Below are 25,217 nucleotides of genomic sequence, written 5' to 3' on the forward strand. Positions count from 1 at the left end.
TTACTTAATTCTGATGATATGTAATGATTCTAATGATATTAATTTTAATGACATGTATTGGGAGTACAAATTAGTTCGGTCCGTTTCCCTAAAGATGGCTCCAGCTGTTGTGAATGGTTCATAGTGACAGCTGATTTTGGAGATTTCAGAGAGGTTAAATATCTGCTAATAATATTCAGTTTATATCGCTTTGAATTTCATACAAAAACCTTGATTTTTACTGTGTTTGAAATGTCGAATTTTGTGTTAACCAAGCAGCATTTGCAGGAGGTTTTGATTTTCTGCTTTAATTGGAAGAAAAGTGCGGCTAAAGCCCATCGAATGCTTGTCGAAGTTTATGATGAGACTGCTGCAACTGATAAATCATGTAGGGAATGATTTCGATGTTTTAAGGATGGAGATTTCAGCGTTGAAGACAAACCTCGCTCTGGACAGCCAAAAAAATTCGAAGACAAAGAATTAGAGGCATTACTCGAAGAAGATCAGAGTCAAATGCAAGAGGAGCTTGCAGAATCATTGGGGGTAACTGAACAAGCCGTTTCTGTACGATTGAGAGTCATGGGAATTCAAAAACAAAGAAATTGGATGTCTTATGAACTGAAACTGAGAAACGTTGAAAGGCGATTTTTCATTTGCGAACAGCTGATTCAAAGACAACAGAGAAAAGATTTTTTTGCATCGGATTGTGACTGGAAATGAGAAGTGAATATTCTATATATAACGACAACCCCAAGAAAAAAAAATACTACGAAAAATACTAAGCACAATCAATCGTTGCCATCGATCTCAACATCAACACCACGGCCAAACATTCATGGTTCGAAGATCATGCTCTGTATCTGGTGGGATCTTGTTTACTATGAGCAGCTGAAACCTGGCGATTCCATTACGGGCGATCGATATCGACTACAATTGATTTGTTTGAACCGTGGATTGCGAAAAAAACGGCAGGAATACGAGCAAAGACATGAGTTATTCTTATAAACTTATTCTTCTTCATGAAAACGCTCGGACTAAAGTCATAAAAAAATATTTGGAAACGCTCAAATGAGATGTTTTACCGAACCTGCCACATTCTCCGGACATTGCTCCTTCTGATTACTGGTTGTTTCGAAGGATGCAGCAAGTCATCGGTTCACTTCTTTCGTAGAAACCGAAAATTGGCTCCAAAATTGGATCGCCTCCAAAGACGAGTTTTTTCGAGGTAGAATTTGAAAATTGCCTGAGAGATGGGGAAAAGTAGTAGGCAGTGATGGACAATACTTTAATTGATCTGTTCATTTTGTTTTGAAATAAATGCACAAAAAACGAACCGAACTAATTTGTACTCCTTGGGAGTACAAATTAGTTCGGTCCGTTTTTTTGTGTTGAAAAATGCATTTATTTCAAAACAAAATGAATAAACAGATCAATTAAAGTATTGTCCATCGCAGCCTATTTTTTCCCATCTCTCAGGCAATTTTCGAATTCCATCTCGAAAAAATGACTCGTCTATGGAAGCGATTTAATTTTGGAGCCAATTTTCAATTTCTGCTAAACCGGTGACTTGCCAAATCGTGCTGCATCTTTCGGAACAACCAATAATCAAAAGGAGCAATATCCGGCGGGTGCGGTAAAACATCCTATTTGAGCGTTTCCAAATATTTTTTTACGACTTTAGCGACATGAGGCCGAGCGTTGTCATAAAGAAGAATAACTTTATCATGTCTGCTCGTATTCCAGCCGTTTTTCTCGCAATGCACGGCTCAAACAAATCAATTATAGCCGACACCGATCGCTCGTAATAGAATCGTCAGGTTTCAGCAACTTATAGTAAACAAGATTTTTGATTCCAGATACAGAACATGATCTTCGAACCATGAATGTTCGGCCGTGATATTGATGAGATGGCGACGACTGATCGGGCTTAGCATAATATTTTTTCTTTTTGGGATTGTCGTAGAATATCCACTTCTCATCTCCAGTCACAATCCGATGCAAAACACCTTTTCTCTGTTGTCTTTGAATCAGCTGTTCGCAAGTGAAAAATCGCCTTTCAATGTCTCTTGGTTTCAGTTCATAAGGCACCTAATTTCTTTGTTTTTGAATCCATAGCTCTCAATCATACAGAAACGGCTTGTTGAGTTACCCTCTCCAATGATTCTGCAAGCTCTTCTTGCGTTTGACTCTGATCTTTTTCAAGTAATGCCTCTAATTCTTTGTCTTCGAATTTTTTTGGCTGTCCAGAGCGAGGCTTGTCTTCAATGCTGAAATTTCCATCCTTGAAACGTCGAAACCATTCCCTATATGATTTATCAGTTGGAGCAGTGTCATCATAAATTTCGACAAGCATTCGATGGGCTTCAGTCGCACTTTTCTTCCAATTAAAGCAGAAAACCTCCCGCAAATGCTGCTTGGTTAACACAAAATTCGACATTTCAAACACAGTAAAAGTCGAGGTTTTTGTATGAAACTCAAAGCGATATAAACTGAATATTATTTGCAGATGTTTAACCTCTCTGAAACCAAAATTAGCTGTCACTATGAACCATTCACAACAGCTGATGCCATTTTTAGGGAAACGGACCGAACTAATTTAATTCCCAATATTTAATTTCATTAATACGCAGTATACAAAATATCTTATATCTGCGGGCAAGTATACATTGGAGAAACCGAGAAAATAGTCAATTTACGGATAAAAGAACACTAACGTGATGTCTAAAACACGCCACGCAGTTGGCATTATCAGAACACAACATTGAAGAACGTAAAATACTGTTTCACAAAATAGCCAACATTACATCATACTTTCCAAGAAAGTATAGAAAAGCCATACAGAAACACTCTAACAATCTAAATAGAGATAATGGCTACAACATAAATAAAATATGGAAGACCATTCTCCCGGTTATGGAAGATCGACCAATTTTCCCCATCTTCTCTCCCCCCCTCACCGTTCCAAACAGTGTAATATAAAAGGAATGGCTCGAAGGAACAAGGCTGCTTTTCACCTTGATAAAGTAAGATTCACGAAACGATGGCATTCCAAGAATGGATCTGGACGCGGAGAAAACTCGCGAAACGCATAACCTTTATATAAATTAATATTTCTAATAATAATTGTATTTTAAATTTATATTATTTTTAATTTTTTAAATCTAGCTTATTTAGCAATTTTCTTTCATTTTCAAGATGTAGCTGTTATTTAGTTATTTTTGAAGTGTTGTCTAGCTTTTTTTTTTTAAATGTTGGCAACATTGAGAAAGAGGGGAAACTGGCAGACTCCCCGTTTGCTTACCGGCCCATCGACCTGCTGGACGATATTGGGAAGCTCTTTGAAAGAATCATAGCTACCCGTATCGTTCAGAACTTTAAGAGGTCCTAATTTTCACCAAGAGATCAGTTCAGCTTCCGGGAGGGATCCGGGACGCGGATCCACTGTAGACTCTCCATTTCTTGGGAGATGGTCGAGAGGACTGCCGATGGTTTACCCGACTTAAAAAAGTCTTTTAGGATTACTTTCGGGACAAAGGAATAGAATTTATCAATTGATTAGGACAGTTAGGGGTAAAAGTATTGTCTTACTGAGTTCCGCAATGTCTTACCCGGTTCCTTGGACTACTTCTGGAATCTTATATACGAGTGTTGTTCTCTGCACTCTCCTCCTCGGCGACTGCGACGGTCTGCTTCGCGAATAATATCTTGGTTGTGGTCGGCGGGGAAACATCAGAGAAAGTCCACGCTAAGGCAGTCGTGGAGGTAGTGCGGAGAATTCATGAGATAAAGCTGAATATGGTTCGTCTCAAAACGGAAGCTGTGTTCTTCTACGGTAAGGTGTTTCCAAGAAGCCGCCGCAAACCTCTCTGCCAGTGTCGAGGTGGGCAGCCAGATGAAGTCCGTGACTCACCTTGGATGAACTCTGGAGATACTTTGGAGATACTTACCAGAGACACTTTGAACTTTTGAGCTCTGTTTTACACACCTACCGACAGTTGTCGGTGTCGTTGCGCAGATATTTCATATAGAAAAAGCTGCGCAACGACACCGACAATAGTAGGTGTGTAAAACAGTTACAGAATTGTACCCCTGGTCTCTAGAGTGGGCAATAGTACTCGATCGCCTTTTGCCCAATCTCAATGATTCGAATCATTGAACTCAGTCTAAGCGCTAAGTTTAAATACCTGTACACGAAAACAGGTGATGTCCTTTAATATGGGCCTAGGAGGTAACCATCAAGTGCCTCAAGTATCCAGTGCAGATTAGGATCGCTGCACAGATATCCTGATGTATCGGCGTGTCAAGAAAACGAGATCCAAAGCACCGAGAGACGGCTCACCGGTAGAGCCATGGACATAATGAGAGCATAAGAACAGGGGAAATAGTTCAGGAATGGGAGAGGCAACACCTAAAACCCGGATTCCCTTGACTGCATCATGGCCCTCCAGTCCTGATTCAAGATGTGGCAGTCAAGGGCGGACTGTCGTATTATTTGGGTGCAGGTATTCTCCGGGCATGGTTGTTTTAGAGAGTTCCAGCATGAAATAGAGAAGGAGATGATACGCAGTTATCACTGTGATGTAGTGGTGAACACGGCGCTCTTCCTTAGCGGCATGCACTGTCTGGGAGACAGCGTCGTGCTCTAAAGGACACCTTGGATGTCGGTGACTTGTCCTTCCCGATCGTTGACAAAGTGGGAGGGAAGGATGAATATTAAAAGGTGGTCTTCGATTTCTATTCCGTGGTCATGAGGCAGAAGGAAGAGACGAAGAGGAAGTGAGGAGAGATTCTTGTCGATACCTTTCAACATTCAGCGGGAAGACCCTCGTCTAACATTTTTTGAATAAAAAATTCTTATTAGTTGATACATTATTGACTTTATTTATTTAAATGTTAGATTCATTATTCCCTCACTCTCCATAATAATACAAATTTGCGTTATTTTAATTCAATAATAAATTACTTTTTGTTAGAGTATAATTAAAAGCGATTTTAAAACGATGCAAATAAGAATTTATTAATTTCTTACACACACACACACACACACACACACACACACACACACACACACACACACACACACACACACACACACACACACGCACACAGACACAAACACACACAGAGTGTATTAATTTTTCTTTAAGGTAACATCATTATTATGATTCTTTCTCTTTTCCGAACGAATGGCACTCATTTTAGTTAATAGGAGGTTGAATAATAACTTTGATCGTTACTTTTTCAAAATTAATTAGACATCTGGGTTCCTTTGTTAAGCGAAACGCTACTGTATATCTTGAATAGTGCAATTTCAAACATCTTTTAATATTTTGAAATATATGTTTACTAGATAAAATGCAGTGGAAATAAGTGATAGTTACAGAGAATATATAACCATATAAAATTAATGTTTTTTTTTATATATGTATATCTTTTCATATGCATTATGAATAAAATAGTTTAAAAATAATTAGAAATTCAGAACAAGGTTAATGAGAATCTAACACTGATGTAAGAGCGAAGAGTTAGGAGATGCAAATAATACTCAAGTGTTGGCAGTTGTCTTCATTTATTGTATGGAATGTTTCGGCTCACTTTGGAGTCATCTTCAGCGAAAAAGTAGAATATAATACTCGTTGAGTAAATATATATACCGCAGATTGGCAGAAATGCAATAATCAATACTCAACGGGAACACAAAATTCAACGGGAAAACAAAGAAGTTCACACATATTGATTCACAATTTTCATGAGATACAATCTTGAATTAATCGTGTCAGTTCACCTTGACGTGTCATTTGAAATCTTACATCAACGTTAGACTCTCATTAATCTTGTTTTGAATTTCTAATTATTGTTTTTAAGATTGAGAGTCTTTATTTATATATTTATGTAATTGTTTATAGTTTATAAACTTCATAAAAACAAAAATCATAAAATACTCTTAATTAATAAAAGCGTTATATGATTATTTTATTATACGTATTTATTTTACTTGCTTGCTGAGGAATCCGTAGTACAATGAATTTTTGAACTAAATGTCTTTATCTTGAAGCCGCCTCCATAAAATTTTTTTGTACCTACCAAAATATCTGGAAGCATAGTTTTGTAAGTAGACTTCAAAGTCATTTCTTTAATTTTTTGGAGTTTCCTTTTTTGTGTATGAAATATTTTCATCAACTCGCACATCTCATTGGTCATTATTGTCATGCCATCTTTATATTCGCCTACTTGCGACTCATACATATTCAGCTCCGCGATGAGACACTGTAAAAAGAATAAATTTAATTGTGACAATAGCCTTAAGAGTATATTAAAATCATCTTTATCGATTCAATAGGACTGCACACGTACAATACATATGGGTCATATAGTACATAGGAGAGACCGAGGCTTATTGACATAAGAGGCAAATTGGCATTTCGTTTATGTATTTATGATAAAGGAAACAATGAAAAAGTTACTGCAAAATGTTTCTTTTTTTAACTACTAAATACTTTTCCCTTTTATGTAAATCAAACAAGATTTTACAATAGAAAATCAATAAAAAAGATATACAGTAGAAGATCAATTTCAATAAAAAAAGAAAAAAATCCGATTTAAGCAGGGCAAGTAACTTTTTGAGCACTTTAAAATTTCGTAATCTCTAATAATTTAATAACGAAAGCATTATTTTTCTGTAAAAAAAAAATGAATACCGGTACTTAATATTGTAATCAATATTGTTTTCTTTATTCTTATTTAATTGATAGAAAATATAAAGATCTCAAAAAAGTATTATGTTTTCTTGGAGCCCTTGAGAGAGTCACTTAAAGAAAACTTATTTCATTCCCAGATAGCCAAATAAGGGCAATGTTGCCATTTTGCTGTCATTTATTCTGCATTCAATTTCATCAAATTAAAGCCAAGGTGTTTCTACTGTCTGTTGTTCTGATGTCACGTAAAAGTCACGTAAAGACTTGACTTTTTTTCCTTAGAATTTAGCAAACTGCTGGCAAGTTGTCATCATGAGCGAGCCGTCAGTTTGCTATCAACGTGACGAGTTTATTATTTCTCAATGTATACTCTTACATTTCGTAAACTCATGAAATCTATTTACCCTTCTGATACTAACTCAGTTCATTAGATTCCAATGACAGCAAATTGTCAATAAGTTGAAAACAATACATGCAGTACATCAATTTGTTCCATATCCTAAATCTCACTTGGTTATCTGGTTAGAACATAATTGAAAAATCTTTCAATATTATGTCTTTTATTTCTGTAGTGTAGTTTCTTAAATTTGAGAAATATAACTCGTTATGTCCCTCTGATGGCGTGCTGTGTATTACTCAATGACATTCCATAAATCATCAAAATATCAAATTTTGCTTGGATTTTTCCGTGAATTTGCCGCCAAATAACGCTATGTAAAGTTTGCTGTCAATTTGCTATACAACAAGCTTGTTACCAATTTGGTGCCAATTTGTTCTCAAATAATACTACGCAAATCTTGCCAATTTGGTGCTAAATTGCGACATCAAATTTTGTTTCATATTTACTTGCAAATTGCCGACACTATTTGATATATCAAATCTTGCTGCCAATTTGTATTTTTTTTACTAACAAGATTTACAATAAAATTTTACAAGATCAGTTTTCGACAAAGGACCTAGCAGTATATGTATGCTGCTCCCGCATTTATCTGGTCGAAATTTTTATCATAAGCTAATAGCGATGCAAGAATGAATTCCGCAAAATATTATGTCTGAAAAAATTTTTTAAAAGAGTTATATGGGTAAATATTAGGTGTACAACTTTCCTTCCGCCGTTTTCCTATAGAGGGCTTTAGCGGTAAGTGATGGTCGAAATAAATAGATCATAGACGTCATACAATAAACTTGGGCATCTGTCAACATAACTCCATAGAAACATTAGTCGATTTGTGTCTGCATCATAAAGTTATTCTCGATTGAAAATGTCAGTTTACGAGCCAAATTCTCGTCATTTGCGAGAGGTTTTAATTTTTTGCTTCAATATGAAGAAATCTGCGGCTGAGGCTCATCGAATGCTCTCAAATACTTATGGTGAAGCCGCTATTAGTGAAAGAATGTATCGTGAGTGGTTTCAAAGCTTCAAGAACGGTGATTTTGATGTCGAAGACCGGCATAGCGGTGGAAGAGAGAAGGTTTTCGAAGATGCAGAATTGGAGGCATTACTTGAGCAAGACTCGTATCAAAATCAAGAAAAATTGGCACGATCATTGAGAGTGACTCAATAAGCTCATTTAAAAACTCCTCAAAGCCATGGGAATGATTCAGAAGCAAGGAAATTGGCTGCCGTACGAATTGAAGCCGAGAGATGTTGAACGGCGTTTGTTTGCTTGTGAACAGCTGCTTGAAAGGCAAAGACAGAAGGGATTTCTGCATCGCATTGTGACTGGGGACGAAAAATGGGTTCATTACGATAATCCCAAACGCAGAAAATTATGGAGAGTTCCCGGCCATGCTTCCACGTCGACGGCCAAACCGAATATTCACGGCTCCAAGGTGCTCTGTATTTGGTGGGACCAGCTCGGCGTAGTGTATTATGAACTGTTAAAACCGACTGAAACAATCACAGGCGATCGGTATTGAACGCAATTGATGCGTTTGAGACGAGCATTGAAAGACAAACGGCCGCAATACAACGAGAGACACCATAAAGTGATTTTGCAGCATGACAATGCTCGACTCCATGTTGCGAAAGTGGTCAAGACATACTTGGAAACGGTTGAAATGGGAACCCCACCCGCCGTATTCTCCAGATGTTGCTCTCTCTGACTATCACTTGTTTCGATCAATGGCACACGGCCTGGCTGACCAGCATTTCCGGTCTTATGAAGAAGTAAAAAATTGGATCGATTCGTGGATAACCTCAAAAGGTGACCAGTTTTTTCGACGCGAGATTCGTACGCTACCCGAAAGAAAGTAGTGGCCAGCGATGGACAATACTTTGAATCATAAATGTATAACCAGTTTTTTATAATAAAGCCTCGAATTTCGGAAAAAAAACGGCGGAAGCAAAATTGTACACCTAATAATTTTAAATTATTCTAAATAAGAAAAAAAAGGGATAAATTTTCAAAGAAGACTAGGAATGAGAGATAAACAAGAATAAACGGGAGTGTACAAATTCATTTTATGATATCCTGTCTGTTGCGCATTACAAAAATTATTGGAAAATGGAGTTAGTTTTTGACAAAAAAATAAATTTTTTGTTAATTACACGATAAAGAAAAAGAATTTAATTTAGAAACGGGTTTAGCAAATAAGAAATTATCGTTATTCTAAAAATATTTATAAAAAAAGAAAAATTAAGAACCTTAATTTTTAACTAAACAAACTTAGGAAGAGGAGGTAAAATCGCCTTTGTGCATATTTTCAAATGAATAAATAGTGTGAAGGTTGGAAATTTAACTCTAGTTTTGCTTCTACCTCTCATCGTATCAAGTTATTTTGATTTTCGGAGATCATATTTTCTGTAAATATTGTTGCAAATACGGAAAAGGCATTTCTCGATTTATTCTTAAAATTTTTTATAGTCGCTTGCAATAAAAAATCTTTAATAAAAAATTTATTGCAAGTGACTATTGAAATTATCAGACAATAGTGAAAACAATTATAAAATTTTTAAAAAATTTACGCGAGAATGCTCCAGTACGCTACTGTGTGTTTTGCAACAACTAGGACACTGTGATGTGTGAAAAACTTTCGCACACTTCTATATGACGCGAATTATCTCTCTTTTAATTATGAGGATGACGCCGATGGGCATATTAACGATTTTCATCGGAGGATCATCAGTAATATAGGAGTATCGGAGTATCGGAGGATCATCAGTAATATAGGAGTAGGAGCAGGCTAAGCCAAAATAAAATTATGCATTTAAAAAGATTTATTATTATTAATTAAATTATATTTATTTTATAGCGTTAAATCATCAAGTGGCGCTAATCCTGCAATACGTGCGATACGGGCCTCTGAGTCTATGGATATACAACGACGCCACGCGGAGGATGAAGACCAGATTGTTGCTGGCTGTAGAAAAATAAAAATATTGATCCAATGATGGAAATTTTTTTTATTAAAATATTTTTTATTTTTTTCTAGGAAGAGCGCAAATCAAACTGCCGAATAATGCGACGCTTCCCCCGCCGCCTAATATAACAACACGTCCCCTCTCATCGAAATAGGTAAGACGATTTTAAAAAATATTTCATTATAAAATATATCGTTCATATAATATTACTCTAATAAGAAGAAAAATAAAAACATTTTTGTTTTAGATGCTGATGATGATGATGATGATGATGATGATGTTGACGATAATAACATTGGAGATTCGCAGCTATCAAGGAATTCATCAATAGTTATTATTTCTATCGTCACATAAGTTTAAAAAAATTAGCGAAAAAATTAGCGAAAAAATTAGCGAAATATAAGGTTAGTTCTAAAAAAAAATAGCAGTAAAAATTACTTTCTAGAACGCAAAAATGAAGAAAAAGAAGAAATAATGTCCGAAGAAGAAGAAGAAGAAGAAGAAGAGGAAGAAGAAGAAATCGAAAATAAATTGAATATTATCGGCTACGAGAACAATGAAGCTCGTGATCAGCAAAGATAAGGCAAATGATGATGTTGCCGACAAGGAAATCGATGATCAACGAAATTGCGAAGACTCAGGATGTGAAGAAGTCATAGAAGAAAAGGGAGACAATTACGTTGAAAATAATAATATTTTACCATTTACTTTTAATCCGTTGTTTCGGGAAATTTTTCTTAAACGTACATTTTTTTCTATTAAAAGTTTCCTATTTATCGGTTTTACCGCTGTCGTCAGAATATTAGCAAGGCTTCTCGAACAAAATATTGTAGCTCACGATCACACAATATGAAGTAGCTAAAAGTTAGGGGAGACTGTGGCTAAAAGTAACAGGGGTAAATAATAACATCTAATAAAAAAAGACGTTATGACCAAAATAACGTGTAAACAAGATCTGAAATTTTAGATGGAGAAAGAAATCTATGTGACATCTATCGTATAATAACAATTAGAAGTGCACGAATCATCGAGTATGTGCAAAAGATTATTGAAAATTATACGTAAGTAAACTTTACAATTTGTTGTAATTTTAGTCTCAATTTTTACATATTTACCTTTGAGTAATAAATAATATATCTATATATATACGTTAAGATTCCTTGTTACGTATAACCTCAAAGTTTTTAACCTTACTTTCCGTATATGCTTTTCATATTAGTTCGAATGTTTGTATTGGGGCTAGAAGTGATATTTTTTTGGGATTAGTTGTAACATGTTACAACTTGCCCCATGTCATATCCGACGTAGCATAACAGTGCCTGCAAAGAAAGCGCTTATGACCATGTTCGATTTAGATAGGCACTTTATACTATAAACTTCATTTTATCTTTATCACTTATTACTTGCAAAAGAAAGATAAAATGAAGCTTATAGCGAGTAAACGTTCAAACGAAACACATATATATTATTTGCATATGCGCTTTCTGAGTTCTTTGCAGATGCTGCTGTGCTATGTGAGTATATGAGTAAATATGATACGTTTATTTACAGAATGAGGACTTACAAGCGGAAGACTAGTCGTAGAACAAAGTAAAAAAATTTATTCGATAAAGCTGTAGCAATATTAAAAGAAGATAATACGAAAACCATTAGTGATGTTGCCAAAGATTTAGAATTATGCCGTGTAACTTCATTTAGATATTTGAAAAAGCTAGCAAAAAGAATAGTAATACAAACTTATCTGTTACAATTGGATACAACGTACTATACTAGGCAAGTATTTGATGAAACTATTTTAGTAAAGAAGAAGAAAATATTTTAGTTGAATATCTTATTAAATATTATAACATTTATTATGGACTGACACCAAGAGATGTAAAAAAATTGGCCTATGATTGCGCAACTAGATACAATATTCCAATGCCAAAATCACGACAAGAAAATAAAGAAGCAGATTCTGATTGGCTTGGAATCTTTTTGAAAAGGAATAAAGTGACAAGGAATAAAATGATATCTATAAAGCCAAAATATCGATAACTATATCAGAACTAACGAACTTAAGGAGAGCAATTTCGTTTAACAAATCAAATGTTGATAATTTTTTTTTCAAATTATCATCTGTTTAGAAAAATATAATTTTAGATCATCTCGTATTTGGAATTGTGATGAGACAGATGTAATTACTATACAAAACGAGAACATTCGGAATTGATGAGGCTCTTATCATCAAACATAATAGAATTAAACGATGAGCCCGTTCCTGATCCAATAAACGTATCAAATAAAATTATATTTTCTTCAGAAGTTATTATTAGACCTTTCCCAAAAATTTCAAGAAAAAAGAGGTTTAATCTAGTTAAAAGGAAATCAATTATTTTAATAGATACATCTGAAAAACAAGCTCTTGAAGAAGAACAAAAAAATAAAAATAAAAAAACAAATCAAAAAGATGAAAACATAAAGAAGCTCAAGCTAAAAAGAAATGGCTTGTAAAAAGAAAAATAGCATGAATGGCATGTCTGATTTCCTAATATTTATTTTATAATTTGTTAACAATATGTGCAATTAACAAATATAAATATAATGTGATAACATATGTGTGATAACATATGTGATGATGCTGTAATGTATTACAATATAATAAATATTTTTGCGAAACATAAAACATTTCCTATATGTAGTTGTTTGGTTACTATTTACTCTAATGATGTTACTTTTACCCCAATAATGTTATTTTTAACCCCAGATCGTTAAAAGAAACATATACGACATAAAATCTAAAATTAAATAATAAATCTAAATCTAAATAAAATCTAAAATTATATATAATTAAAAGAAAAATATCTATGTGATATTTTTAACATTTTATATCTATACGATATTTTAAGACTAAGAAATCACAGTTTAAAATTAACTATTCGTAATTGATTAATTTCAACCTGATAAAAAATCCGAACCTGTTTTACAAAAAAATGTTACAACTAACCCCGCTCCTCTATTTCTCTTATATTATGACTCGCTCTCCTTATTTTTCTGTTATATTATGACTGGGGGAGGGGGATAGATTTATTAGGCATAATATAGCAAAACGAAATTTAAATAAAGATTTTATTTAATTTTTCAGTACAAATTGGTACTGTTCAGATGCTCTCCATTCGCTTTCACACATAAGAGATCAGCAGCTGACGTTGCCCCCGTGGTCTCGTCAGTCAACACCGACACCGTTGCCGCCGTCGGCACTGCCGTCGCCCTTTCACCGCCGACGGCAAGTTTACTATCGACAGCAGGAGCAGGAGCATCAACAACAAGAGCAACGACATCGGCAGCTCGAAGTCGGGAATAATTTTAATTATATAGTTTTACGGGCGGAAAATTCGCGGCAATTTAGAAATTTCGATTCTAGGAAGGGAGGCGACTTTCGCGATACGTTTGCCGTCTGAAGGTAATGACATTGCTTATTAGAAAATGCATTTCGTGAAATCCAAACGTATGCACTACATTCGTGCGAATCGAGCGATTACATTCGAGTCGGCTGATTTAGCGCGTGATTCGGCGGAATTGTCGTTTTGTCCAGCACGCGACTTAACTCACGAGGACATATGAGAGTAGTAATGCTATGGGAATTCTAACTCGTGAATTCCAAGGGAAATGCGGGGCGAGGAAGATTCTTTGGAAATGGGAATGACGTGCGGAGTGGCAGTAAGACATCACAGATTTGGGACTGCAGTTACGTACAAAACAACAAAAAAACGTCATAAAAAAGAAAATATTGTCACGAACAAAAACAATACAAAAAACAAATAATTGTAAAACGAAAAGTATTACAAAGGCTATTCGCCGGTATATACTCCAACCGTTTTTCGGTCAAGATATGGCGTAATGTAATTTTTCTAGAAACAACATTTATTAATTATTTCGAACAAATACGACCAAGTTTCATAATTAATCGATTGAGTGCCAACATCTGGCTGCTATCAATGATATTGAAATGCAATGTCTCCCTCTCTTGATAAAAAAGCCTCGATTATTTATCCTTTTTTTGGGAGAGGATAATCGAATGAGAGGATAATCATGTTTTGCAATATGTTTCAAAATTAGAAGAAATGTAAATGTAAGTGAAATTCGATAAAATAGTATTTTCATAAATTTTTATGGAACATTTTTTTTAAGCATACTTTGAAAATGAGTCTATGGAATATTTTCTTTTTAGACATATTTTTTAAAAATTATAAATAATAAACTATAATATAATAAATACGCGTCGTATGCTGCAACGTGCTCCCACCTGTTCCTAGAATAAAGAAGCGGATAAAAATAAATAGGAGCATGCCCGATAAAAAATTTTTCGTGCATAAATATGTATAAATCTAAAACGAACAATGTGAAAATTATTCCTTTAATTATTTTTTATATTATCACATTACACAAGATGAATGCCAGAACATTCGAACTATCATTTCAAAACACTAAATATTATTTTAACTATCGAATGTTCTAGCATTATGTCTCAGAATGTGTTCTACAGTTTTAAGAATCTTTGTGATAGTCCTGAATTTTATAATTACATTTAGTATTGAATTTTTTCAATTAATTTGGACGATTTATTTTTAATCAGCAGTTGTAAAAGGAATATGAAGCATCTTTTTTACATTGAATTCATTGATAAATTACAATTTTATTTTATTGTAATTAAAGAAGAAGTTCACGATATAATAAATCTCATGATTATTATGTGACTTATGAATTTGAGTAATATCAAATTCAGATGTAAAATTGTATCTAGGCCGTTTCCTGTAATTCCTCTTGTCAATATGCGAATACAACATGCGCTTTTTATATTTTAATTTGTGAATATCTAGTGTAATTACCGATAAATTTTTTATATTTATTATTTAACATTGAAAATGACCCGATAGGGATCAAAATGTCTGTACAAAATTTAGATTGATAAAAATAGTTTTACTCACTTGAGTGGTTCATAGCCCTATATTATATTATTTAAGAAAATTTTTATTAATTAACATTAAATTTCTATAAAATGTCACTTTATTGCAATACGCAAATGCAATAATTAAATATATTTTTCATATCGTGTTCTACTTCTGAATTGGTATCTTCGAAAAGGACCCTGCACTAATCCTATATGAAATTAGGTCTCGGTGAAATCAAATGGTTTTCTCATATGTTATAGCCTATGACCTGCTAAACAAAAAAAACGTATAAGTTTTAGCGCAAGAAAAAGAAGACAGTTTTCATGTTTGATTTCTACCTAAAGTTACTGATATTTCACCATAAAATACTTAATAACTTTTAAACGGCTGACCTAAAATAAATAAAATTATAGTGTTTTGAAAAGATCTCAACAAGGACTATAAGAAAATGAAAGAAAAAGTCTTGTTTTAATATATTCCTCCTGTTGGTAAGGTAAATACGCATAAAAATACCGCTAAAATATAGAATACGCTTACATTTTACCAGTTGTTGCAATTGTACGTTGATAGTTACACCTTACGGCATTTTTGGCAACTATTTAGCGGTTTTTTTAATCTTTTTTATTTTTTCCATTGTGACTTCTCGTCCACGTTTGTATGGAGCGAGATAAACTCCATAACCTTCCATGACGCGGTTATGACATTTCAGTTCTTCCAACTGATGTTACGCGGCTTTATTATCATTTATAGCTTTTGCGACTCCTGCCGCACCGCTAACCAACGAATCGAAGATTCTCAATAGCGGTAGAAGGTAAGATACCACGTTTGCCACCGGTAATATTCGTTTTTTTCGTTGGCTTTTTCTTCGTTTTTGCTCATACTTAATTTTCGTTTTGTTCTTTTATAGCCATCCAAACAGTTATGGTAGCAGCTCTCTCTACAAGAATCGAATCTTTTGCGGTAATCCGTTTCCGCGCCTTCTCAGCGAGTATTTTGTTAGTTACGTGCCGTTTTGTGAGAGCTTTGCTCCGCGAATAAGCCATGTCATGTTCGCGTCCAACGAATTAATGCTTCGATCGCCTCTAGCCAATCGTTTTTCTAAATGCGTACCTGGATCATAAAATTAATATCCAGAGATATGCAACTCGATCGGAAGTGCGTTTCTCGCGTGATTTAAAAGACCGCAGCTTTTTGTTGTTGTTGACATTTGCTACAATTTCTTATTAGCGACATTGGATCATCAATATAGATCGATGACAGGGCAAATTATAATGTTTCAAGCACCGACGATGTTGTTGATCTTTGAATTAGCCTTTATATACTCGGGTAATCGGTCCCACAGTTGATCTATGTAATTCTTAAATTCTAGTAACAAAATAATTTTCGGTATATATTCCAACTCTTTGGCTGTTAAACTGTACATCACAATTATCTGACGACGCATACCATTCTTGCAAATCGGACGAACGGAAGAATTCATAGTTTCTCGTGCTCACTTTTATTCACACGTTTATCACCCAATACAAATTCATCATTAAATGTTTATCTTAATATTATCATGTTTCTGATTACAATACTTTGCACACATTCCGCACGCTTGCAGCACTATCTTTCTCGCATCTTCGAGGAATTGGCGAGATTCGATGTGTCCAGAGTTTATTACGGCATCAATATAGGACTTTCGAATGCTGTATCAACCTCATGCCATCGAAGTCTTGCACTATATCCGGCATTCACTTGCACAAAAATTCGCGCACAGTATCTTTCAAATTTTCGAATCTCGCGATACGAACGATCAACGATTGTTTAACATCAATCGATAATCATTTAGCACGACTCTGTTTCTCCAGCGATTCGATGAAATTATCATAACGCTGTTCCCACGCAAGAAACTCTTCTCGCGTATTTAACTGAGCGGGTTGCACTATGAGATCACACTCCGTTTTCATATTAAAATACTGTTTTTCACAATTACTAAAATATAATTTTCACACAGTTTCAGTAAAAAGTATAATTTTCTGCATAGTTGCATGAAATGTCTTTCACATTGTGGAAATAGGACATAGATTGCATAGTAATATTTGATACAGCGGATCTCGGCATTCCATCAATAAGTACGAACATATATTGTCTAATAACATGTTGGTGAACAGCATGAAGATGTAAAAATAAATCATGCATTCTTATGATGAGCAAAACTTGTCTGAAAAATAGTTTGAAATATATAAATAATAAAAGTATCTTTCGCACATCCTATTTATTCCATCCAAAGTATTGATTTTAGATCGCATTATCGAACGACTTGTTACTTCAACTGTTACTGTCGCTTTCATAACATGAGTCCACGATATCTAATTCTGATTCTTCTTCAACAATTATAAATTCATCTTATAAATCTTTTAAATCAATTTTTAATTCTTCTTGAGCTTCATGTTCTGCTTCTACTTCTATTACATCTTCGTATTCCATCTTGAATAAAACTCGAAGAAAAAGATTTTGTAAAAATTGAAAATTCGCGTATGTATTTTCTTAAACCTCTCAGTTTCACTACTGATAGCGTGTATACAGATATCTTCATTTTTTTATGCTATTGAAGGTAGGAGTTGCATTTTTGTGAACATTCTTTTTCCATTATCGAATTTTTTACTTTTCATTCCTCTAGATGATTCATAATATGATCATTTCTATATCGTAAAATATGTAAATTCCACATTTTTGACAAAAAACTAGATGGAAATGGGATATTGATACATTATTTTTAATAGACATTTATTGTTGTTGGCGTCGATCTCTTAGATAAAAAAAGGTTCGATATTATTAAAGTGCATTCTTAGTACATGTATCATTGTGCATTAGGCTTAATAACAGTTACATTAAAAATTAACTTGCAGATTTGTTTAAGATAAGTAAAATTCTAGATATATATATATATATATACAGATTGGATACATTGCTTAAAACTCATTTTTGAAAAAAGACAATTAGAACACAGACAGACTTTATTGTCGTTAGCGCTTAGATAAAAAAGATTCGATATCGTTAGAGTGCATTCTTATGATGTCAATTCTTATGGTGTCAATTTGATATCCACGTCGCAATTGTTCTTCAAATATATATAAAAAAAAACATATATAAAATTGTAACGTATATAAAAAAAATCCCCTCCATTTTAGGATGTATAAAAAAAATGTGGAAGGGAACACTGTTTAAAAGAAGAGCTCTGGGCAACGTTACCACATTAGTCGTTCAGAGAGCTTCAACAGAGTTCAGACAGCTATTGCTAATTATAAGTTCTCCGAGAAAATAAAATATATCATGCGTTGAACTATTCCAATTCAACAGGATGAGGCGTGCAAAAGACAGTAAATTCATTTAATTTTATAAAATATTTTACTTATACGTATTATGTGTTATATATTTTTGTAAGATCTATTTACATGTTTTCTTTTTTTTCAAAGCGTATTTTCTCAAACATCGTCTAATACATCTTCGAAACCTCGCTACATGCTTCGTATCTTGATGAGGAAATATGCATTAGCTTCGACAACGTACAAATTTCTGGACATTGCGATAGGATCTATATCTCATGTGCCAATTGCGATTGGTGATAATCGAGACAACCGCATATTCATACATTATGTTACGTGGAAGACGTTCATCGAGAGGCATGCAGATCGATTAATGCAGTCAATAGTCCCATCATCATCGAGAGATTCAAGATTTAAATGTGGAACTTGTTAAAATGTTATGTTAATAAATTATGATACGAATAACATGAAGTTAACATTAAATGGCACATGTTTGTACATGAAACCAACAACTGTGCTTTTCTTATTTGAGCTAGAGAAATGTATTGAACATGTATTCTATGAACTGAGTCAATGAACTGAGTATACACACGATGTTAGTAAGAAATTCGAATATTTTGTGTCATTTTTGAGACAAAATTGTATTACTAATAAAAGTGATGCTGCAAACATTTTGTACAAAATTTATGATAAAAATTCTATTATAATGTGAACTTATGGTTTAGATTATATTGTACATATTGCATTACATAATAAATAAATGTATGTTAAAATATATAATCTTTTTTTTTTAAAATATTTTATCCTTAATATCATCGTCACTTCTTCATATCGTAGTAATATTGAATTAGATCAATAAGAAAGCGCACTTGGCCATTTGTATTACATTGATAAAAAAGAATATTATTATAATTAGTGTTACTAGGTTATATTATTAAAAATTCATAAAAATATTAGGTGTACAACTTTGCTTCCGCCGTTTTCCTATAGATGGCTTTAGCAGTAAGTAGTGGTCGAAATAAATAGATCATAGACGTCATACAATAAACTTGGGCATCTGTCAACATAACCCCATAGAAACATTAGTCGATTTGTGTCTGCATCATAAAGTTATTCTCGATTGAAAATGTCAGTTTACGAGCCAAATTCTCGTCATTTGCGGGAGGTTTTAATTTTTTGCTTCAATATGAAGAAATCTGCGGCTGAGGCTCATCGAATGCTCTCAAATACTTATGGTGAGGCCGCTATTAGTGAAAGAACGTGTCGTGAGTGGTTTCAACGCTTCAAAAACGGTAATTTTGACGTCCAAGGTCATGCTCTGTATTTGGTGGGACCAGCTCGGCGTAGTGTATTATGAACTGTTAAAACCGACTGAAACAATTACAGGCGATCGGTATCGAACGCAATTGATGCGTTTGAGCCGAGCATTGAAAGACAAACGGCCGCAATACAACGAGAGACACGATAAAATGATTTTGCAGCATGACAATGTTCGACCCCATGTTGCGAAAGTGGTCAAGACATACTTGGAAACGTTGAAATGGGAAGTCCTACTCCACCCGCCGTATTCTCCAGACGTTGCTCTCTCTGACTATCACTTGTTTCGATCAATGGCACACGGCCTGGCTGACCAGCACTTCCGGTCTTATGAAGAAGTAAAAAATTGGATCGATTCGTGGATAGCCTCAAAAGGTGACCAGTTTTTTCGACGCGAGATTCGTACGCTACCCGAAAGATGGGAGAAAGTAGTGGCCCGCGATGGACAATACTTTGAATCATAAATGTATAACCAGTTTTTTACAATAAAGCCTCGAATTTCGGAAAAAAAAAACAGCGGAAGCAAAGTTGTACACGTAATACATCGTTCATACATATACGTTCATACATATACGTTCATACATATACGTTCATACATCGTTCATACATATACGTTCAAACATCATTCATACGTTCATTCATACATACATACATACATACATATACGTTCATATATATGAGTACATGTATTACAAAAGAAGGGAAAAAAGAAATATGTAATAAATACGTGTTAACGTTTTTATTACTACATCCAAGGTCCCGATATATATGCGTCCTCGCTCATCGTCCAAAAGCAAGTTCCACAGCCACGTTCGTTTCTCGTGTCCTTTAGCGTACACGATAACATCATGTTCAAATACAGCTGTCGTGATCAGGCGTTTTGCCTCGTTGTATGGGACCGTCCTGTCCTCCCATCGCAATCCATGGTGATAAGCACTCAACCAGGAAGCGCAAGTCGGATCTTGTCAAAAATTTCCATGACACGGGACTCGTAAAAATGTAATGTGTGAGAACAGTCCCCTGTTTCAACACCGCTATTTCCTTTACAATAAATTTTTTGTTAACGATGAATCCTTGCAAATCCACGAACGTTGGCACAAGCATGTTATTGAGATGATTGCGATCGAATGCGACGTATCGTACATTTTATATCATGTCGGAAGTGCGCTTAGGTGATTTTTCGCACAACGTTGGTCAATGGATTATATTATAATGGATAATGAACCACGCGATCGTGTATGATGAGACAATAGGCTGTTGTATTTGCGGGTATGTTCTCCTTACATTCAAAGTCTAACGCACGGTGCCACTCTTGACCGATTCGTTCTGTCGAGAGCAATCGATGATCACGAACGGGCCATTACATAAAAAAGTCGTAAAGGTAAGATTCGGCTCGAGATACTCGTATCCGTAGTAGCCTTTGCAGAAACGCGCGTACAGAATCGCACATCTGTTTTTATCAAAATCCAGATTCAAGTCATAATACGGATAACGAATTCCGAATTCAGGTAGAGTATCGCATTGGTTAATTTGCAGTCGAATCGACTTATATCTTCAGACACGTTTTTCGACCTGTTTGCATAACGAAAATAACGTAGCATAGCTTCTCAAGCTCAATAGCCATCTTGATGGTCCAAATGTTGATGGAACGAATGTTTGGTTGTGCTCTGCAAGAGCGGAAACTAGTACAGATCCCACGAGCGAAAAGCCATGCTCAGATATCGTCCGCTTTCCAAAGCGCGTAGCATCGACAACTTATTTATCTCGCTCAATAACACGTGCGGCATTCGCCACTATATTTTGAATAATTCGAGTGTTGGTTCTATCGCCGGATCTCTCATCAGACAATTGTTGTCGTTACACGCTCGTATTAAAATCAACTCGTGACGAGCGTTGATCACCACGTGTTTGTAATCTTCGCAAAATCTCAGTAGTACGTAGAACGATACACAGAAATTAAAATATGCGACCGCAGTAGTCTGCGCATACCAGCCGGCATTTCGCAGAATCACGTTTCTGTCGGATAACACTGTTACATAGTTTTTGAGTGGTTTATGGTAGTTATGCCTACGTTTGTGTTACAATCAATCTCTACACCGTTGAATTCATATCGAATCTCATCGAATATGAATGTGACGCAATTATTTCCCAATGTCACGTGAGCTCTGGACCACTTTGTTTTTCGTCAGTTTTCTTTCGACGTACAGAAAGCTTTCGTACGGTAATGTGTACAGATCCTGTTGCTGTATGGATATTCTTATTATATTCTTATTTCATCGCTGTACCCGAATGTTGTGTTGGCGAACGGATTGTACGTGTGAGTCTCAATCTTGTCGATGCGATCGTCGAAGATCGGCTCGTCTTTAATGTTTAGGATATCATCTCAATTGTGCACCGCTAATCCCAAAAACTTTAAAAATGTAACGTTTGACACGTTAAGCTTCTTCTTCTTCTTTTGTTTGCTGCTGCTGGATGAGCGAGTGTTATCGAATTATGACATCACTGGCCTTGTAAAGAATGCGTTATCTCTCTGCGTACGCTTCCGTTCCATACGAGCATCTCACGCTCGCGTTATCACTATCGCCATCGTATGTGCAATCTACCGGTGATCTTTTCTCCTGAACAGATGATTGCTCGAAAATCGAGCAATCATCTGTTCTGGTCGACGATGCGTATTGTTAAATCCGTAATGCTCCGTGCGATGATTGACAGGTAAATGATCTGCGCCGGCCTCTCCGATATCTTATATCCTGGAGGCACGCTCGGCGAAAATTCGTGTGCGCGCTTTTGCCATTGCTATACGCGTCCGCGGTCACATTACATTCTACGCGGATAACGTTTACATTCATTATGTCGATCGATACGTCCGATTCGAGCCACCTTCGCGATCGCAGTACGCTTTGATGAGAATCCCAAGCAGCGATTCAATGCTGTTGGGCTTGCCAAAGTTTATTTTGTATGCACGTCTAATCTCGCATCTCATCGTGTTATAGTTTGCGCGGAGCGTAATCGGGTATTCTCCACCTTCATTATTATCGTCATCGGTGTCATTGTTGTTGCTGTTGTTGTTGTTGTTGTCACGCACTACGTCAATGGTTTCAAGCGCGTCGCGGTGTGGACGTTTCTGTAAAATCGTACATTTCAAAAATTCATTTATGTCTAGTACTTCATGTGAACCTTTGGGAATTGTAATTTCTGTGTCTTCTTTGGCGAAATAAAATTTGTTCGATTCATTGACATTCGGTATCGTGTGATAAGTCTCAAAAATCGCCAGACCGAGCTCGCAATCTTCATCACTCAAATCTATAGCGGGAAAGTAGTTCGCCGCAAGGACAGTGCTCTTTCCGCTCAGCGTAAGCGTCAACGACATGAAAAAGCGTCAACTAATACTAAGATTTCACAGCATCTCGTCGAGCTTTTTAAATTCACGCGCGTTTGTAGAAATCGCAGGCACATCTGTCTACAGAAGCTCTGATCGTACGTCTGATAGGACGTGCGATTGTACTTTATCATCATAGAATCGTTCCCGAAATATCGCACCAGTTCCTTGGGTGGTCGAAGATTACCGAAACTGTCAAAGTACACGACGCGGTTGTTCCTCTTCGCGTATGCTACCCAGTGAATATCAGGCCCCGTCGCATTGTCTAGATTCACGATACCGCTTTCGTTTCGGTGCGCGCCGCTCGTCAGTAACGTATTACGCATGAAAACGCCTTTAAAGTATGATACGCGCATACATCGCGAGCTTCAATTGCACATTGGTAGTTGCGCCAGACGGCATTTTTATCGTCTTTTCGATGTTTTTTTTTTTCTTTGCAGCTATACCCTGTCCATGTTTGTACGGGCCGAGATACAGCCGCGCCCATATTTATATGGAGCGAGATACAGTCCGCGACCCTGCTCTATCGCGCGATCGTGATGTTGCAGCTCTTCGAGCTGACATCGCGCGGCTTTGCTGTCATTACCGCTTTCATCACGCTGGCCGCTCCGCCGATCAAGGATCCGAGCGCATTCAACATTGGCAGAAATGACGCACCTCGTTTCGCTGTTGGAAGTATCTGCTTTTTCGTCCCCTTTTTTGTCGTCTTCTTCTTCATGTTCATATCGATCTTGGTCTTGGCTTTCATCGCTGCCCAGACGGCAGCTGCGGCTGCTCTCTCGCTCAGAGCCGAGTCTCTCGCGACGATACGTCCTAGCGCTTTATCGGCGAGTATATTGTCCACCGCGTGTCTATCGGTGAGATCGTTGCTCCGAGAATACGCAATGTCGTGTTCTCGGCATGCCGCGTCCAGCGGATTTATGCCTTCGTCACTTCTGGGTAGTCGCTTCGTAAGCCGAGTGCTCGTGCCGCAAAACTGGTAGCCCAGAATATGTAACTCGAAAGGAAGCGCGTTTATCGCTCGATTCAGCAGATCGCTGCGCGATGCTGACATTCGCTACAGTCCTCTTCGGTGCGGGGCCGTCGATGTGCGTCCGCTGCCACGGCTTTGTAGTGCTCGTCGCAGCGACGATAGGTTCGAATCTCCGAATCTGCCTTCGATTTTCGGAAGCTTGTCCCAGATGTTGTTGTATTCGATGTAGTTGCCGTACACGCGTAAGAGTACGACTTTTGGTATATATTGCAGTTGCTCGACGCTCAAGTCTCGAATATCGGAAGGATGACACAGTGCGAGATACATTTTGCTATTGCGCGATTCGCGGATTCGTGCACCTTTAGTCATTCGAGAGCGCACAGTCTTTAGTGTGAGCATGAAATTCGTGCTGCAACCGCTAACTATACACGTCACAAATTGTGACGCGAATTCGCGAATGATAGGAGGCAGCGCGGAGAAGCGCAAGCACGGCGAAATGCTGCCGAGTAGTATACGCGCGATCATTTGCGGCCCGTCGAATTGTGATAAAATCAATGTAAGCTTGATAAACTCGAGAGTCCAAACGGCGTACATTTCAAGAATGTGTATGTCGAGAATGTCTCAAAATCGTTGCAACAACCAAAGTTATCTCGATATCTCGAAAATTTATTTACGAAAATATATTTAAATTTATCGACGAAATCGAATACTTTACGTTCTCCAACAACAGCGATGTTTCACCGAGCGAGGCGCGCCCAAATTCTATTTTTATCTTTGATGACGTAGCATGCGGTAAGCAGGATGCTGTGAGAGAATATGCTTTTTGATGGGCCGCCACTCGAACGTTGACTGCTTCTATTTCTGTCAGACGTACGCGAGGATACCTAAACATCAGAGACGCGACAATGCGAACCTGTTGATCCTGATCAAACATTGTAACACTAATCAATTTGAAACACGTTTACAACGATCATGTGAATACCGATATGTCGTACGATGAATTTTGTTTGTTCTGTTGCGACTGTTGGCAAAAAAAATATGGATTTTTAGTGATAGACAAGAACAGTGCGCTTAAAGACGGGAGATACAAAAAGAGTTCGCGATACTGTAACGTGACTAGTCGTTGTCGATACTTCGCCAAAGATGAACATGTGATTGATGTGCGCGCGCGTGAAAAAATTGCGAGGGAGATTGAGAAGATGAGCGAGTCGATCCGCAAGAAACATCGCGCTCTAAAGACCGATAGAATCGAGGAGGACATGGCATTGGAC

The 25,217-nt window shown here is 36.3% G+C and overlaps 1 protein-coding gene across 1 annotated transcript in view; it reads right to left on the reverse strand.

Annotated features, from left to right (window-relative positions):
- Nucleotides 1-5,970: 5,970 nt before the first annotated feature.
- Nucleotides 5,971-25,217, reverse strand: part of LOC108687088 (cilia- and flagella-associated protein 58-like) — a 383,240-nt gene continuing 363,993 nt past the window's right edge. Inside the window, exon 14 of the mRNA XM_018192691.1 lies at nucleotides 5,971-6,246. Coding sequence (XP_018048180.1) covers nucleotides 5,971-6,246 — 276 coding nt within the window. The remainder of the gene's footprint in view (nucleotides 6,247-25,217) is intronic.

This window comes from Atta colombica, unplaced genomic scaffold (assembly GCF_001594045.1).
Source record: "Atta colombica isolate Treedump-2 unplaced genomic scaffold, Acol1.0 scaffold20, whole genome shotgun sequence".
In the NCBI taxonomy this organism is placed as follows: domain Eukaryota; kingdom Metazoa; phylum Arthropoda; class Insecta; order Hymenoptera; family Formicidae; genus Atta; species Atta colombica.